General features: G+C 42.5%; 2 protein-coding genes across 3 annotated transcripts; one reads left to right on the top strand and one right to left on the bottom strand.

Moving 5' to 3' along the window:
- The first annotated feature begins 5,320 nt into the window (after positions 1-5,320).
- On the top strand, positions 5,321-7,063 carry si:ch211-217g15.3 (uncharacterized protein LOC368914 homolog). Its single transcript, XM_029669977.2, has 4 exons — positions 5,321-5,423; positions 5,559-5,625; positions 5,748-5,785; positions 6,037-7,063. Exons 1-4 carry the CDS (start codon positions 5,416-5,418, stop codon positions 6,707-6,709), a joined length of 786 nt encoding a protein of 261 aa, XP_029525837.1. The 5' UTR covers positions 5,321-5,415; the 3' UTR covers positions 6,710-7,063.
- Positions 7,064-7,116: 53 nt separating this feature from the next.
- fuom (fucose mutarotase) lies at positions 7,117-14,573 on the bottom strand. 2 transcript variants are annotated; one of them, XM_029669980.2, is made up of 6 exons: positions 14,389-14,573; positions 8,524-8,592; positions 8,113-8,183; positions 7,922-8,020; positions 7,769-7,864; positions 7,117-7,385 (listed from the first exon to the last, which is right to left on the bottom strand). In XM_029669980.2, the coding sequence occupies exons 1-5, from the start codon at positions 14,471-14,473 to the stop codon at positions 7,805-7,807; spliced, it is 384 nt and encodes a 127-aa protein (XP_029525840.2). In that variant the 5' UTR covers positions 14,474-14,573; the 3' UTR covers positions 7,117-7,385; positions 7,769-7,804. The 2 variants fall into 2 exon arrangements, with proteins under 2 accessions (XP_029525840.2, XP_029525839.2); XM_029669979.2 differs by having other exon boundaries at positions 7,769-7,842; positions 14,389-14,571.
- Between the last annotated feature and the right edge of the window lie 1,635 nt (positions 14,574-16,208).

Raw genomic sequence — 16,208 nt, 5'->3', positions numbered from 1 at the left:
AACCAGATCTATTGTGTTTATATTCTCCTACATTCAATTCACATTTACACAAACTTTTCTTTCAAATGAAACCAATAATATGCATATCCTTGGTTCTGGGCCTGAGCTACAGGCAGTTAGATTTGGGTATGTCTTCAGGCGGAAATAGAAAAAAGTAGGGGGTAGCTGTAAGAGGTTAATGGCTGTGATAGAAAACTTTGGATGGATGAACATTGTAGTTACTCCACAATACGAACCTAAATGACAGAGTGAAAAGAAGGAAGCCTGTACAGAATAAAGATATTCGAAAACATGCATCTTGTTTGTAATAAGGCACTAAAGTAAAACAGAAATGTAAATCCAACACAACACTCTTCATATTTTCAAACTTGGTGGTGGCTACATCATGTTATGGGTATGCTTGTCATTGGCAAGGACTAGGGAGTTTTTTTCTAAAAATTGAAAAGAACTAAGCACAGGCATTGGTCTGAACCCAAAAAACACCACAACACCTATTCCACCCATGCTCTACCAAGGTTTTACAGCACACAGCTTTGACCTACTACAGTAGCTACTACAAGGTGATTTGTACAGAATACTGTCACGCATCCCTCCCGAACTTTGTCATTACGCACACCTGGTCCCCATATCCCTGATTGTAATTGTATAAATGTGCCCTTTGGTTCACCATTGGGCTGTCGATTATTGTTACAATGTGCATTGGTCGTGTGAGTACCTGTGCTGTGTTGTTTTGGCTTTCGTGACACTTGTATTGTGCAGATAATTACGGGTTTCATCCCATGTGGAATCATTGTGTGTGTGCGTGTATGTTACAGGTCTTGTTTTATCAATTGCTGTGCTGTTCAATGGACAGTTCATTACCTCTGTCAAAAGAATGTGTAGCTTAAAGTTATGTTTGTACTTGTTTTTTACAATCGGCCTATATCTAAAAATATATACAGCCAAATCATATACACTACCGGTCAAAAGTTTTAGAACAACTACAGTACTCATTCAAGGGTTTTTCTTTATTTCTACTATTTTCTACATTGTAGAATAAAATTGAAATAACACATATGGTATCATGTAGTAACCAAAAAAGTGTTCAACAAATTGCCACCCTTTGCCTGATGACAGCTTTGCACACTCTTGGCATGAAGGAGATCCCACATATGCTGAGCACTTGTTGGCTGCTTTTCCTTCACTCTGTGATCCGACTCATCCCAAACCATCTCTATCTGGTTGAGGTTGGGGGATTGTGGAGGCCAGGTCATCTGATGCAGCACTCCATCACTCTCCTTCTTGGTAAAATAGCCCTTACACAACCTGGAGGTGTGTTGGGTCATTGTCCTATTGAAAAACAAATGATAGTCCCACTAAGCCCAAACCAGATGGGATGGCATATCGCTGCAGAATGCTGTGGTAGACATGCTGGTTAAGTGTGCCTTGAATTGTAAATAAATCACAGACCGTGTCACCAGCAAAGCACCCCACACCATAACATCTCCTCCATGCTTTATGGTGGGAAATACATATGCTGAGATCATCCGTCTACCCACACCACGTCTCACAAAGACACGGTGGTTTCAACCAAAAATCTCAAATTTGGACGCCAGACCAAAGGACAAATTTCCACCGGTCTAATGTCCATTGCTCGTGTTTCTTGGCGTAAGCAAGTCTCTTATTATTATTGGTGTCCTTTAGTAATGGTTTCTCTGCAGCAAATCGACCATGAAGGCCTGGTAACTCGAATGAACTTATCCTCTGCAGCAGAGGTAACTCTGGGTCTTCCATTCCTGTGGCGATCCTCATGAGAGCCAGTTTCATCATAGCGCTGGATGGTTTTTCAAATCAAAACAAATAAAAGTTGAGTTGTCACGTGCACCGAATACAACAGGTTCTAACCAATAGTGCAAAAAACGTATTAGGTGAACAATAGGTAAGTAAAGAAATAAAACAACAGTAAAAAGACAGGCTATATACAGTAGCGAGGCTACAAAAGTAGCGAGGCTACATACAGACAACGGTTAGTCAGGCTGATTGAGGTAGTATGTACATGTAGATATGGTTAAAGTGACTATGCATATATGACGAACAGAGAGTAGCAGTAGCGTAAAAGAGGGGGTTGGCGGGTGGCAGGTGGCGGGACACAATGCAGATAGCCTGGTTAGCCAATGTGGGAGAGCACTGGTTGTTCGGCCCAGTTGAGGTAGTATGTACATGAATGTTTAGTTAAAGTGACTATGCATATATGATAAACAGAGAGTAGCAGCAGTGTAAAAAGAGGGGTTGGGGAGGCAAACAATGCAAATAGTCTGGGTAGTCATTTGATTACTTGTACCTGAGTCCTATGGCTTGGGGGTAAAAACTGTTGAGAAACCATTTGTCCGAGACTTGGCACTCCGGTACTGCTTGCCATGCGGTAGTAGAGAGAACAGTCTATGACTGGGGTGGCTGGGGTCTTTGACAATTTTTAGGGCCTTCCTCTGACACCGCCTGGTGTAGAGGTCCTGGATGGCAGGCAGCTTAGCCCCAGTGAGGTACTGGGCCGTACGCACTACCCTCTGAAGTGCCTTGTGGTCAGAGGCAGTGAAGCAACCAGGATGCTCTCAATGTTGCAGCTGTTGAACCTTTTGAGGATCTCATGACCCATGCCAAATCTTTTTAGTTTCCTGAGGGGGAATAGGCTTTGTCATGCCCTGTTCACGACTGTCTTGGTGTGTTTGGACCATTCTAGTTTGTTGTTGATGTGGACACCAAGGAACATGACGCTCTCAACCTGCTCCACTACAGCCCAGTCGATGAGAATGGGGACATGCTTGGTCCTCCTTTTCCTGTAGTCCACAATCATCTCCTTAGTCTTGGTTACGTTGAGGGAGCTGTTGTTATTCTGGCACCACCCAGCCAGGTCTCTGACCTCCTCCCTATTGGCTGTCTCGTCGGTGATTAGGCCTACCACTGTTGTGTTGTCTGCAAACTTAATGATGGGAGTACAGGAGGAGACTGAGCACGCACCCCTGGGGAGCTCCAGTGTTGAGGATCAGCATGGCAGATGTGTTGCTACCTACTCTCACCACCTGGGGGCGGCCTGTCAGGAAGTCCAGGATCCAGTTGCAGAGGGAGGTGTTTAGTCCCAGGATCCTTAGCTTATTGATGAGCTTTGAGGGTACTATGGTGTTGAACGCTGAGCTGAAGTCAATGAATAGCATTCTCACATAAGTGTTCCTTTTGTCCAGGTGGGAAAGGGCAGTGTGGAGTGCAATAGAGATTGCATCATCTGTGGATCTGTTTGGGCGGTATGCAAATTGGGGTGGGTCTAGGATTTCTGGGATAAGGGTGTTGATGTGAGCCATTTTTGCGACTGGACTTAAAGAAACTTTCAAAGTCCTTGAAAATTTCCGTGTTGACTGATCTTCATGTCTTAAAGTAATGATGGACTGTCATTTCTCTTTGCTAATCTGAGCTGTTCTTGCCATAATATGGATTTGGTATTTTACCGAATAGGGCTATCTTCTGTATATCCCCTACCTTGTCACAACACAACTGATTGACTCAAATGCATTAAGATGTCACGCCCTGGCCATAGAGAGGCTTTTATTCTCTATTTTGGTTAGGCCAGGGTGTGACTAGGGTGGGCATTCTAGTTTCTTTATTTATATTTTTCTTAGTTTTTTTGCCGAGTGTGGTTCCCAATCAGAGGCAGCTGTTTATCGTTGTCTCTGATTGGGGATCACATATAAGTTGTCCTTCTCCTTTTGGTGTTTGTGGGATCTTGTTTTTTCTTAGCTCTCTGAAGCCTGTAGAACGTGATGTTCGTTATTCTTTTGTTGTTTTTGTTTGGTGTTCTGAGTAATTAAAGAATCATGAACACTTACCACGCTGCACCTTGGTCTCCTTCCAATAACAAACATTACATAAGAAGGAAAGAAATTCCACAAATGAACTTTTAACAAGGCACACCTGTTGATTGAAATGCATTCCAAGTGACTACCTCATGAAGCTGGTTGAGAGAATGTCTAGAGCGTATAAAGAAGAATCTCAAATATATAATATATTTGATTTGTTTCACACTTTTTTGGTTACTACATGATTCCATATGTGTTATTTCATAGTGTTGATCTCTTCATTATTATGCTACAATGTAGAAAATAGTCTAAATAAAAACCTTTGAATGAGTAGGAGTTCTAAAACTTTTGACCGGTAGTTTACATGTAGGTAGAGTTATTAAAATGGCTATGCATATATGACAACAACAGAGAGTAGCAGCTGTGTAAAAGAGGGGGGGCAATGCAAATAGTCCGGGTAGCCATTTGATTAGATGTTCAGGAGTCTTACAGCTTGAGGGTAGAAGCTGTTTAGAGGCCTCTTGGACCTAGACTTGGCGCTCCGGTACCGCTTGCTGTGCGTTAGATTAAATTAATTAAATGTCAGGAATTGTAAAAAACGGAGTTTGAATGTTTTTGGCTAAGGTGTATGTAAACTTCCGACTTCAACTGTATCATACACCTTTGAGTGTTCCGGACTTACATTTACATCAAGTCTATGAGACCAGGCTGGTGGGTGTGCTTAGGGGGGGTTGAACTATGTATGTGTATGTTTGTGTGTGTGTAATTAGCTCCAGTGACACAGTGGTGAAGGCTGTTAGAATATTAGACCATGGTAACATCAGATAGCATAGTAGATGGTTAATGATTCATCTCACTGTGTTGTTATGCTGACACACATAATCTGGGCTAGGCTTGCTGGCCCCAGTGTGTCAGACAGAAACAATAATATCAATATTAAATTCAACTTCAGCAGCAGTATGTCAAACTTGTATAAATGACTTCATATTTCCAGAATACAATCCATTCCACACGTAAATGTGTAACTATTTTGTCCCTGTGCGTTATCATTTAAATCCATCACAGATTAAGAACAGTTAGAGCCTCTTTAGTGTGTAGCAGTGGTGATGGCGAGGTTAAAATGTCGCTTATGACTTCCTTTTCCACATGACGACTTCTCATGGTGTATACACTAAACTAAACAGCCTATTCAAATGTCATAGCCAAACAACCCAAACATTCTTTATTTTGACCTTTATTTAACTAGGCAAGTCAGTTAAGAACAAATTCTTATTTCCAATGACAGCCTAGGAACAGTGGGTTAAGTGCATGTTCAGGGGCCGAACGACAGATTTGTACCTTGTCAGCTCGGGGATTTGAACTTGCAACCTTTCAGGTTACTAGTCCAATAGTTTAACCACTAGGCTACCCTGCCGCCCCAACATGACAGCCAACATGACTAATAATACTGAATAACTGGGTGAGTTCAAAGGTCGAAATCAGAGTTTATTATACAACCTTTGATCTATTGTGTGTCAGGACAGGTGTGTGTATCACCCAGACTATAATATCAGTTGAGAAACACACAGGAAGAACACTTCACAGAGACATCATGTTCAGGTAAGAACCTCTTCCTGTACTTTCAGAGGAAAACCACTGCCATATAGTACAGAACACAGTGAATCAGTTGTCAGTTAATCAGGTTAATAATCATCATCAATAGTCAGTTGATCATCATGTCTCTCTTCCTCTCAGAATTTCTGTGTTGATCTGCATCTCTCTACTGGTTTATGGCAACTCAGCCAAGCCATACAAGTCCTGGGTACGTACCGTAGACTGCATAAATATAACTTTACTTCAATTTATGTACTCGCCTCCCTTCAGTGTACTAGGTACTATTATTCTCCTATGCACCAGTATGTTCTTCTGTTCTCTCTCTTGCAGGATAAAGTGGCTGAGTCTGCAGTCCAGGAGACTCTGATGTGAGTCCTCTCTGTTCTGTTATCGTTCGGTTCATATATAATAAAATATTCAGACCTGTGCAGAAAATGTGTATCAGCCTAAAGCCGGGATGCAATCCAATCGCACTTTGTCGACAACGCGCCGTTTACCTTGACTGTGATTTCCACAAACGCGCTAACATTGTCCACAGCATTATACAGATTGAATCCCGGCCTGCGTTTCCCTCCCTCCACCCAGTAATAATGCTTCACTGTTCACACTCCCAATTTAGGTCTGAAAAGGAGGTGATGTTTGATCTGGGGCTGAAGCAGGTGGAGGCTCCCGAAGACATGGACATCACTAACAATGACATCCACCCTGTCATGCCCATCTGGAAGAACATGAGAGGGGGAGGTGGGAAGAGAAAGAAGGTAGAAAAAGAGGTAGTCCAAGGCAGATACTCCACAACAGAGGAGGACATGGACCATCTATACCACCCATCCATGGAGCAGACACATGATGCTGACCTGGCCAGAGCCCGATCTCAGTCAGAGGACACCTTCGTTGGGATGGCCATCCAGACAGAGCCCCTAGAGGAGGATAACACCAAGTACTACCAGGAGGCTGGGATAGATCTAGATAACATCTCTCATCTCTTCTCAGGCCAGGTGGATCCACGGCACCCTGAACAGGACTGGGACGAACTCTACCATCCAGAGATAAAGAGGGGAGACGGGCTGTACCAAGTGGACGTGCCTCACCAGGGGGAGCTCTCTGCTGTAGGGGCAGAGGTCAAGGGTCATAGTGAGCCAGAGGAAGACAGGGATGACCTCTACCATGGTGACCGGCCTGTACCTGTTCAGGTGAATGGGAGTGGCCAGGACAGGCAGCAGTCTGCCGATCGGCCCTCTCAGAGGATGTACAGAGAACCAGAGGAGGACCTGGATTACCTCCATCATCATTAATTAAACACCTAAGACCCATGATATCTGCCCCCTAACTGACTGTCAGCTCTACAGTCAGCTACAGCTCTACTGCATCCAATCAAATACTGGTTATGATGAGAAAAATAATTATGCTAATGATGAAATAATTTATTTCACTGATGGTAATATGGTTTTGAGAATTTTTGTTGAGAATTTCAAAATGAATTGTTTGGTTAAAAGCTGTACATACAGCAATGGGTTAAATGCACATCGGAGTGACTCTATAGAAGTCTATAAACTAACACTGTATGGATCTAACCGTTTATTGTATGTTTAGTAACCAGTACTGTATAAGTCAATCTTCTAAGACATTAAAGACACTTGTAACCTCTACTGTAATGTCTGTCTTACATCTACTTAACAATCATTCACATGGAATACAAATAGAAAAATCACTATATTGTTTATTTACAATTGATACATTGCATTTTAGATTTCATATGGATCTTGACATCAACATTAAAATAATATATATTTTTAAAGAAAATCTAGATGTTTCTCAGAAACATGCAAACTCAAATTCTTAGGTTATTTGTTAGGTAATGCAAAATTTGGTTGTGCCCCGTCGATAACATTCATTCTTGTGTGTCAATCTAGTAGTTCACCCGGGATGACTCCCTTCTTCAGTATCAGGCACCCATAGAGCGCTGTCTCCCTGTTTATAGAGGGAGAGGGACACAGTAAACACATACACACAAAACTAGAGAGATACCTAGTCAGTTGCACATCTGAATGAATTCAACCGAAATGTGTCTTCCACCATTTAACCCAACCCCTCCGAATCAGACAGGTGCAGGGGGCTGGCTTAATTGTCGTCATCGGCGGCCTGGGAGCAGTTGTTGTTGGGTGTTAACTGCCTTGCTCAAGGGCAGAATGGCTGATTTCTCCACCTTGCCAGCTGGGGGATTCGAACCAGAGACCTTTCGGGTCACTGGCCCAACGCTGTTAACCGCTAGGTTACCTGTCACCCCATTTATCTACACTGATACACACACGCACACACACACACACACAAAGAGAGAAAAACCTGTATCTCACCCAGTTGCTACAACAGCAAAGGCTTTCTTGGCTCGTTCATAGAATGCAAATCTCTCCACCTTCTCTAGAGGAGCCTGGACACAGAACACACAATAACTTTCCTCAACATATAAGTATGTGTGTGTGCGCACGTGTTCACCCCTATCCACTCACCTGTACCCCAGCATGTGCCAGCTTCTGTCTGAAGATATCCCATACAGGAGTGGCTAGTCCCCTTTTTTTGTCACTGTCCACCAACTCCATCACGGAAGCCTACACACGCACATGCACACAAAACAATTGGTCACTGTCCAGCTAGCTCTCCAGATGTGACATATTGACATTTCCAGTTGCTGGGGACCTACCGGGCTGGGGACGTAGGTATCCAGGGGCAATAGCTTCAAAATGGCCTCCAAAAGCTCAGCAGCCCCTAGACCTGCAGGAAAATCACAGAGACTGACCATTTGATACAATACAACACACACTTTAATTAGGGCCAGTATCGTGACACTCGTTAGTATCGTGGCAACACTGGCAAGGAAACAAAACACAAAGCAGATTTAACTTCTTTAGGAAAACAGCCCTAATGTTGGAAACAAACAATTATTTATTTATTATTTTCCATGCTATAACAAACAATATTTTACATACATCGTGTTTTCATTTTTGCCAGGGGAAAAAAATATAAGTATACTACATACAGGTACTACACAGCATAAGTATCCAGAGTGTTTTTTCTGTTCCCCTGGTTAAGTAAAGGTTAACTATACACCTACCATCAGCTCGGATCTCAATGGGACCGCAGGTGCAGGTGGAGGAGGTAGGGAAGTTTGTATCAGCCAGAACTGTAACGAGACAATTAATTCAAATATATCAATGTATCTCTTTATTGTCCTTGTTTGAGACTTCAATCTGTAACCAGGAGTTTGAGTTGAGAGATGAGTTGACACATTTGTTGCCAGATTGATTGGATGGGGGATAAACGAAAACTGTAATGTCTTCTATTGACTATTGCATACATGTATACATGATCCCAATTTTAGCTTCAAGACTCCGGCAACTTGAAAAAACAATATGCTGATTTATTGTTACATTGTATTGTTACATTAAACCATATCACACGCTGTAGTTTAAAAACTCAAGTGTGGATAGTGCTAAAACAATGATGTCATATTTGAATTCTGCCATCTTTATGCACATTCAACATTACCACATGTGGTAAATGTAGATTCCTAGACCTGCACTGACACTAGGGATGGGGAAATGAAGCTTCCTGAAGCATTGAGGCATTATTGCCAATTGTGTCGAAAATAAGTTAATTACTCAATGCTTTAATCAACACAGTGCTTAGTTTATGAAGATTCGCATTAGCTATTGCACATTCCTGGGTCCACAAAAAAAACGTACACATATGACAAAGTACGGAACAGTAAAAGACGAGATCGACATAAAATATTACATTAAAGTGGCACCTGCTGGTCAAAGGAATTGAGTGCAGCCAAATTATTATAGTTGCCATCCCACACGCCTTCGTTAAGTGCGCATCGTAGCCTTTTTGATTTCTACCGAAACCAGAGATATTAGAGAAATAAGAGATAGGAATCTATTGGAAAATAGATGGAGAATTTTATAGTGCTGGACAACAAATGGAGAAATGTATAACGCCCCACCCTGCGCCCAATTGACTCCCACTCACTCTTTGAAGGAGCGCACTCCTTGTCCCAAAGAACCCAGAATGCACCGCACGGCACAACGCATGGGCAACATACACTATCAGCGATAGTACGAATCCAGTGGAAATTCCCATCTCCTCAAAATTATCTTTGTCGAGAAACAAATACCAAAAGTGTTTGTTCGATTATAAACCAACCTTCGGACGTAACTGATCACGAGCCTCTGATAACGCGATTACATGCATCGGCACCAGGGTTGCCGTGTCAGTGCTTTTACCTAATATTTGGCCTATATAAAATGATGTCGGGGAGAAAAATATATTGGTTGCGGTTTGCTGGTTTTTGGGATACTTCTAAATTGCACCAGCTGCCATGGAATCTCTTAAAAAAATATATATAAATATATATATACAGTGCCTTCAGAAAGTATTCATACCACTTGACTTTTTCCACATTGTTTGGTTACAGCCTTATTATAAAATGGATTAAATGTTTTTTTCCCCCTCATCAATCTACACACAATACCCCATATTGACAAAGCAAAAACAGGTTATAATGTTTTGCAAATGTATTTAATAAAAAAGAGAAATATCACATTTACACAAGTATTCAAACCCTTTACTCAGTGCTTAGTTGAAGCACCTTTGGCAGCAATTACAGCCTAGAGTCTTCTTGGGTATGATGCCACAAGCTTGGCACACCTGTATTTGGGGAGTTTCTCACATTCTTCTCTGCAGATCCTCTCATGCTCTTTCAGGTTGGATGGGGAGCGCTGCTGCACAGCTATTTTCAGGTCTCTTCAGAGATGTTCGATCGGGTTCAAGTCCGGCCTCTAGCTGGGCCACTCAAGCACATTCAGAGAGTTGTCACAAAACCACTCATGTGTTGTCTGGGCTGTGTGCTTGTGGAAGGTGAACCTTCGCCCCAGTCTGAGTTCCTGAGCACTCTGGAGCAGGTTTTCATCAAGGATCTCTCTGTACTTTGCTCCGTTCATCTTTGCCTTGATCCTGACAAATCTCCCAGTCCCTGCAGCTGAAAAACATCCCCACAGCATGATGCTGCCACCACCATGATTCAATGTAGGAATGGTGCTAAGTTTTCTCCAGAGGTGGCGCTTTGCATTAAGGCCACAGCGTTAAATCTTGGTTTCATCAGACCAGAGAATCTTGTTTCTCATGGTCTGTGAGTCTTTAAGTGCCTTTTTGCAAACTGCAAGTAGGCTGTCATATGCCTTTTACTGAGGAGTGGCTTCCGTCTAGCCACTCGACCATAAAGGCCTGATTGGTGTTGCGGAGTGCTGCAGAGATGGTTGTCATTCTGGAAGGTTCTCCCATCTCTACAGAGGAACTCTGGAGCTCTGTCAGATTGACCATCGGGCTCTTGGTCACCTCCCTGACAAAGGCCCTTCTCCCCCGATTGCTTAGTTTGGCCGGGCTCCCACTTCTTGGAAGAGTCTTGGTGGTTCCAAACTTCTTCTATTTAAGAATGTGTGTTTTTGGGGACCTTCAATGCTGCAGACATTTTTTTGGTACCCTTCCCCAGATCTGTGCCTTGATACAATTCTGTCTCGGAGTTCTATGGACAATTCCGTCGACCTCATGGCTTGGTTTTTGCTAAACAGATAGGCTAATGTGGCTATAATATGCCACATAATATTTCTGTTTATTATTTATAAATTAGCAAACATTTCTAAAAAACTGTTTTTGCTTGGTCATTATGGGGTATTGGGTGTAGTTTGCTGAGGATTTTGATGAATCCATTTTAGAATAAGGCTGTAAGGTAACAAAATGGGGGAAAAGTCAAGGGGTCTGAACACTTTCCGAAGGCACTTTATATATATACAGATATTATCAGTCAAAAGTTTGAACACACCTATTCATGCAATCTGGTTTCCGAGCCGGTCACGGGTGCACCTCAGCCACACTCAAGGTACTAAACGACATCATAACCGCCATCGATAAAAGACAGTACTGTGCAGCCGTCTTCATCGACCTTGCCAAGGCTTTCGACTCTGTCAATCACCATATTCTTATCGGCAGACTCAGTAGCCTCGGTTTTTCGGATGACTGCCTTGCCTGGTTCACCAATTACTTTGCAGACAGAGTTCAGTGTGTCAAATCGGAGGGCATGCTGTCCGGTCCTCTGGCAGTCTCTATGGGGGTGCCACAGGGTTCAATTCTCGGGCCGACTCTTTTCTCTGTGTATATCAATGATGTTGCTCTTGCTGCGGGCGATTCCCTGATCCACCTCTACGCAGACGACACCATTCTATACACTTTCGGCCCGTCATTGGACACTGTGCTATCTAACCTCCAATCGAGCTTCAATGCCATACAACACTCCTTCCGTGGCCTCCAACTGCTCTTAAACGCTAGTAAAACCAAATGCATGCTTTTCAACCGATCGCTGCCTGCACCCGCTTGCCCGACTAGCATCACCACACTGGATGGTTCCGACCTTGAATATGTGGACACCTATAAGTACCTAGGTGTCTGGCTAGACTGCAAACTCTCCTTCCAGACCCATATCAAACATCTCCAATCGAAAATCAAATCAAGAGTCGGCTTTCTATTCCGCAACAAAGCCTCCTTCACTCACGCTGCCAAGCTTACCCTAGTAAAACTGACTATCCTACCGATCCTCGACTTCGGCGATGTCATCTACAAAATTGCTTCCAACACTCTTCTCAGCAAACTGGATGCAGTTTATCACAGTGCCATCCGTTTTGTCACTAAAGCACCTTATACTACCCACCACTGCGACTTGTATGCTCTAGTCGGCTGGCCCTCGCTACATATTCGTCGCCAGATCCACTGGCTCCAGGTCATCTACAAGGCCATGCTAGGCAAAGCTCCGCCTTATCTCAGCTCACTGGTCACGATGGCAACACCCATCCGTAGCACGCGCTCCAGCAGGTGTATCTCATTGATCATCCCTAAAGCCAACACCTCATTCGGCCGCCTTTCGTTCCAGTACTCTGCTGCCTGTGACTGGAACGAATTGCAAAATCGCTGAAGTTGGAGACTTTTATCTCCCTCACCAACTTCAAACATCAGCTATCTGAGCAGCTAACCGATCGCTGCAGCTGTACATAATCTATTGGTAAATAGCCCACCCATTTTCACCTACCTCATCCCCACAGTTTTTATTTATTTACTTTTCTGCTCTTTTGCACACCAATATCTCTACCTGTACATGATCATCTGATCATTTATCACTCCAGTGTTAATCTGCAATATTGTAATTATTCGCCTACCTCCTCATGCCTTTTGCACACATTGTATATAGACTCCCCTTTTTTCTCTACTGTGTTATTGACTTGTTAATTGTTTACTCCATTGTGTAACTCTGTGTTGTCTGTTCACACTGCTATGCTTTATCTTGGCCAGGTTGCAGTTGCAAATGAGAACTTGTTCTCAACTAGCCTACCTGGTTAAATAAAGGTGAAATAAAAAAATAAATAAAAAATTGTTTTTCTTTATTTGTACTATTTTCTACATTGTAGAATAATAGTGAAGACATTACAACTATGAAATAACACATATGGAATCATGTAGTCACCCCCCCAAAAATGTTAACCAAATCAAAATATATTTTATATTTGAGATTCTTCAAAGTAGCCACCCTTTGCCTTGATGACGGCGTAGCACACTTAACCTACCTGGAGCTGGCAAACAGATTCAATAAATAGCCTATAACTTTTGTGTATTGTTGTTGTAGCCTTGTGTTATATTATGCAACTATTAATGGCCATGTTCAGTTAATTAAATTGGAAGTTATCAAAGCTCTATCGCAATTTGTTGTTAGAACGCATTAGATTGAAGGTCAGTCAGATTAGGCTACATGTCAAACATATATATAACTAACACTGGCTATTGGGAAACACAAGCACTTCTTACCTCTAAATCGCCAAGCTATTCATGTTGAATAAATGTGTGTTATTTTGAACTACGCAAGCAGCTAAATCGTTCAGTTCACAGCTTGCCTACGTTTTTGCCTAGGCTACTGTAGACTATCCAAAATAAGATGTAGGCCTATCAGGGGCTAAAGGCTACCTGCATATATCTAAGCAAACTATGGCAAAGTTGAATTACAATAATAAACCTAGATTTTAGTCTGTAGACTATGCCTATTTGAAATGGGCCATTTATAAATGTTTTGCAGTCTTAACATCTGGCACATAATAATGGCAGAATTGCCAGAAAATAGCCTACCATTGGTTAAAAAAAAGTTAATCCAAGTGTTTCTTGCTCAGAGATTTGGAGATCCTCTGTCCAATTTTCATCACTCAAACTCCTGTCGGATGTATCTATAGTGCGCAAAGGAGATGCATTTACAAAACCGGGGTCGAGCCCTGAATGCTGCTTGGCTAAAAGCTGTGGTATATCAGACCGTATACCATGGGTGTAACAAAACAAAAGTTACTGTTCTAATTACATTGGTAACCAGTTTAAGCAATAAGGCACCATTACACCGGGGCTAACGGCTGTAGAGTCACCCTGCATTGCGTCCCGCTTAACAGCCCTTATGGATGTCGATTTAACTCGTTTGACTGCAATGATTAAGCAATAAGGCACAAGGGGTAAGGCATATGGCCAACGAGTTAAATCGACATGCATTGACGGAAAGTGATCGGGCGAGTTTAACAATGGCAAATTATCCTCTTGCGACATATTCAAATGTCTTTATTACGACATTGTCAAAGTTCACAATAATTCATATTTTGATGAAAACATCATTTTGCTTCTAACGTCCTTACAAGTTACGTCGAGATTCCTTCTTAATTGTCTCGATAACGTTATGGAAAAGGGTTTATTGTATACATGTGTCCGTTTTCAGACCTTTTGCGCGGGTTTGTGTGGTCATTGTTTTAGAACTTGTTGCTGTACCTGGCAACGTTCACAGACCTTCACTGAACCAGCAAGTTCCATGTTCGCTCTTACGAGCGTAGCTAGCGGATTTATTTACCCAGTTCGTCTCCGTGGCCCATCTTGGCCAGGGCATACAGCAGCTCTGGCGACAGAATGGACGGTATTCCTTTTAGAATAACCATAGTAGCAGGTTCGATAACACAGGCACTTCACAGAAGGAAAAAGACGACCAGGAAGTAAGTCATGAGATCAGAGTGCGTGTAGGCTATTTGATTAGTCTAACACAGGTTGCCGAACTACAGTCAGTGAGGGCACACCCCTCTTCAGGGGCGGACTGGGGCAGATATTCAGCCCTGGCATTTCAGGCACAACAACCCACATAACCAGCGAGCACCCCCTACTACTTACACATACAGGCAGTAATGCTACTGAAACATAACCTAGGCAACTATAGGACAGCGTGTCTATGTCCAAATATCAGAGACTTATCATGGTTATTCCACAGAAATCAGTCTGAAAGAAGTCGCTGTAAAAAATATGCAATTGTCTCTACAGGTCAGAATGTTGAATACAATGATATTTACCGGTTGTCTGTGCTGTTGGTCCTTTTGGCTGTAGGAAGTTTGCCAGCTGATTGCATGGGACAACTTTGGTCTGTTCTTCGGTTAAACTCGGTCATTGTTGACATACTATATTGTGCAAGTCCTGTGCGAATTGCATCAGCATTGAAAACACAAACTGACATACAGACCAGCATATTGAAAATCAGGTTAATAAACACTACTCTGTGGCTATTTTGTCACAGATTACCTCCTGCATAAGGAAAAAAATCTGTAGACAAAGTAAAGTACTTTCGAATTAAGTTTATTCAACAGTCTGACTTGTGATGGGACTGTTCACAAAGATGTTAGAGACGAGAGAGGAGTCTTCCACTCTCAGATTCGTAGAAGCTAAGCGTTTCTCAACTTTTACTGTACCAGTGACCGGTGAAACATAGCCCTCCTTTTTTACCAGCTCATGTTTAAGACAAATGCAACATGTAAAAAGCACCACTGAAGATACAACTGTCTGTCTGTCCATCTGTCTGTCACTCTGTCTGTCTGTGATTCTCCTTGTTCTCGCCTGCCTGCCTGCCTGCCTGCCTGCCTGTCCTGTCTGTCTGTCTGTCTGTCTGTCTGTCTGTCTGTCTGTCTGTCTGTCTGTCTGTCTGTTTCCTTGTTCTCCTCTGTTGTCACTCTGTCTGTCTGTGATTCTCCTTGTTCTCCTCTGTTGTCACTCTGTCTGTCGGTCTGTCTGTCTGTCACACCTAAGTGTTAATAGTTCAAATTACACATAGACCCTACATATTAAGGAAATGGCAGTACATCTTTGTCTCTCTGTTTTCTTACTAACCACTGCACTCACCTCTGAGCTGTCTATGCTAAGCCTAGCATCTTTTCCCACAGCACTGGTACCAGAAGACCAGGGGACCATACTGCCTGTGCTGGGCCCAGCAACATCCTAGTTGTGAATGAATAAACACATTTATTAGATAAAGAAGAAAGATTACTGAATAAATGCCTAATAGATGACCATTGGCTCATAATACCTTATGAAAGCCTAATTACTTACAGTATGTCATACATGTGTCCCCATCCTAAGTGTTACAGTTTTTCTCAGTCGCTTTGGTGCATTTCTTAGATCAAAAGTGCAATTCTTGAAACTACTTGTACAAATTCCAAATCATCTAGTCACTTGTGCACATCATTAAAGCAATTTCTTATTCCTTTAGAGCAAATTGCAATTGATAATGTACAAGTGTCAGCTTTTTTCCACATTATCAATTGCTCATGTCATGTTGATCAAAATGTAGTAGATTGTTCTCTGTTGAATAGTCTTACCCCTCAAAACATCTAGGCATTAGTTCCTTGCATAAGC

This window comes from Oncorhynchus nerka, linkage group LG10, assembly GCF_034236695.1.
Source record: "Oncorhynchus nerka isolate Pitt River linkage group LG10, Oner_Uvic_2.0, whole genome shotgun sequence".
In the NCBI taxonomy this organism is placed as follows: Eukaryota; Metazoa; Chordata; class Actinopteri; order Salmoniformes; family Salmonidae; genus Oncorhynchus; species Oncorhynchus nerka.
This window is presented reverse-complemented; position numbering and strand designations above follow the sequence as displayed.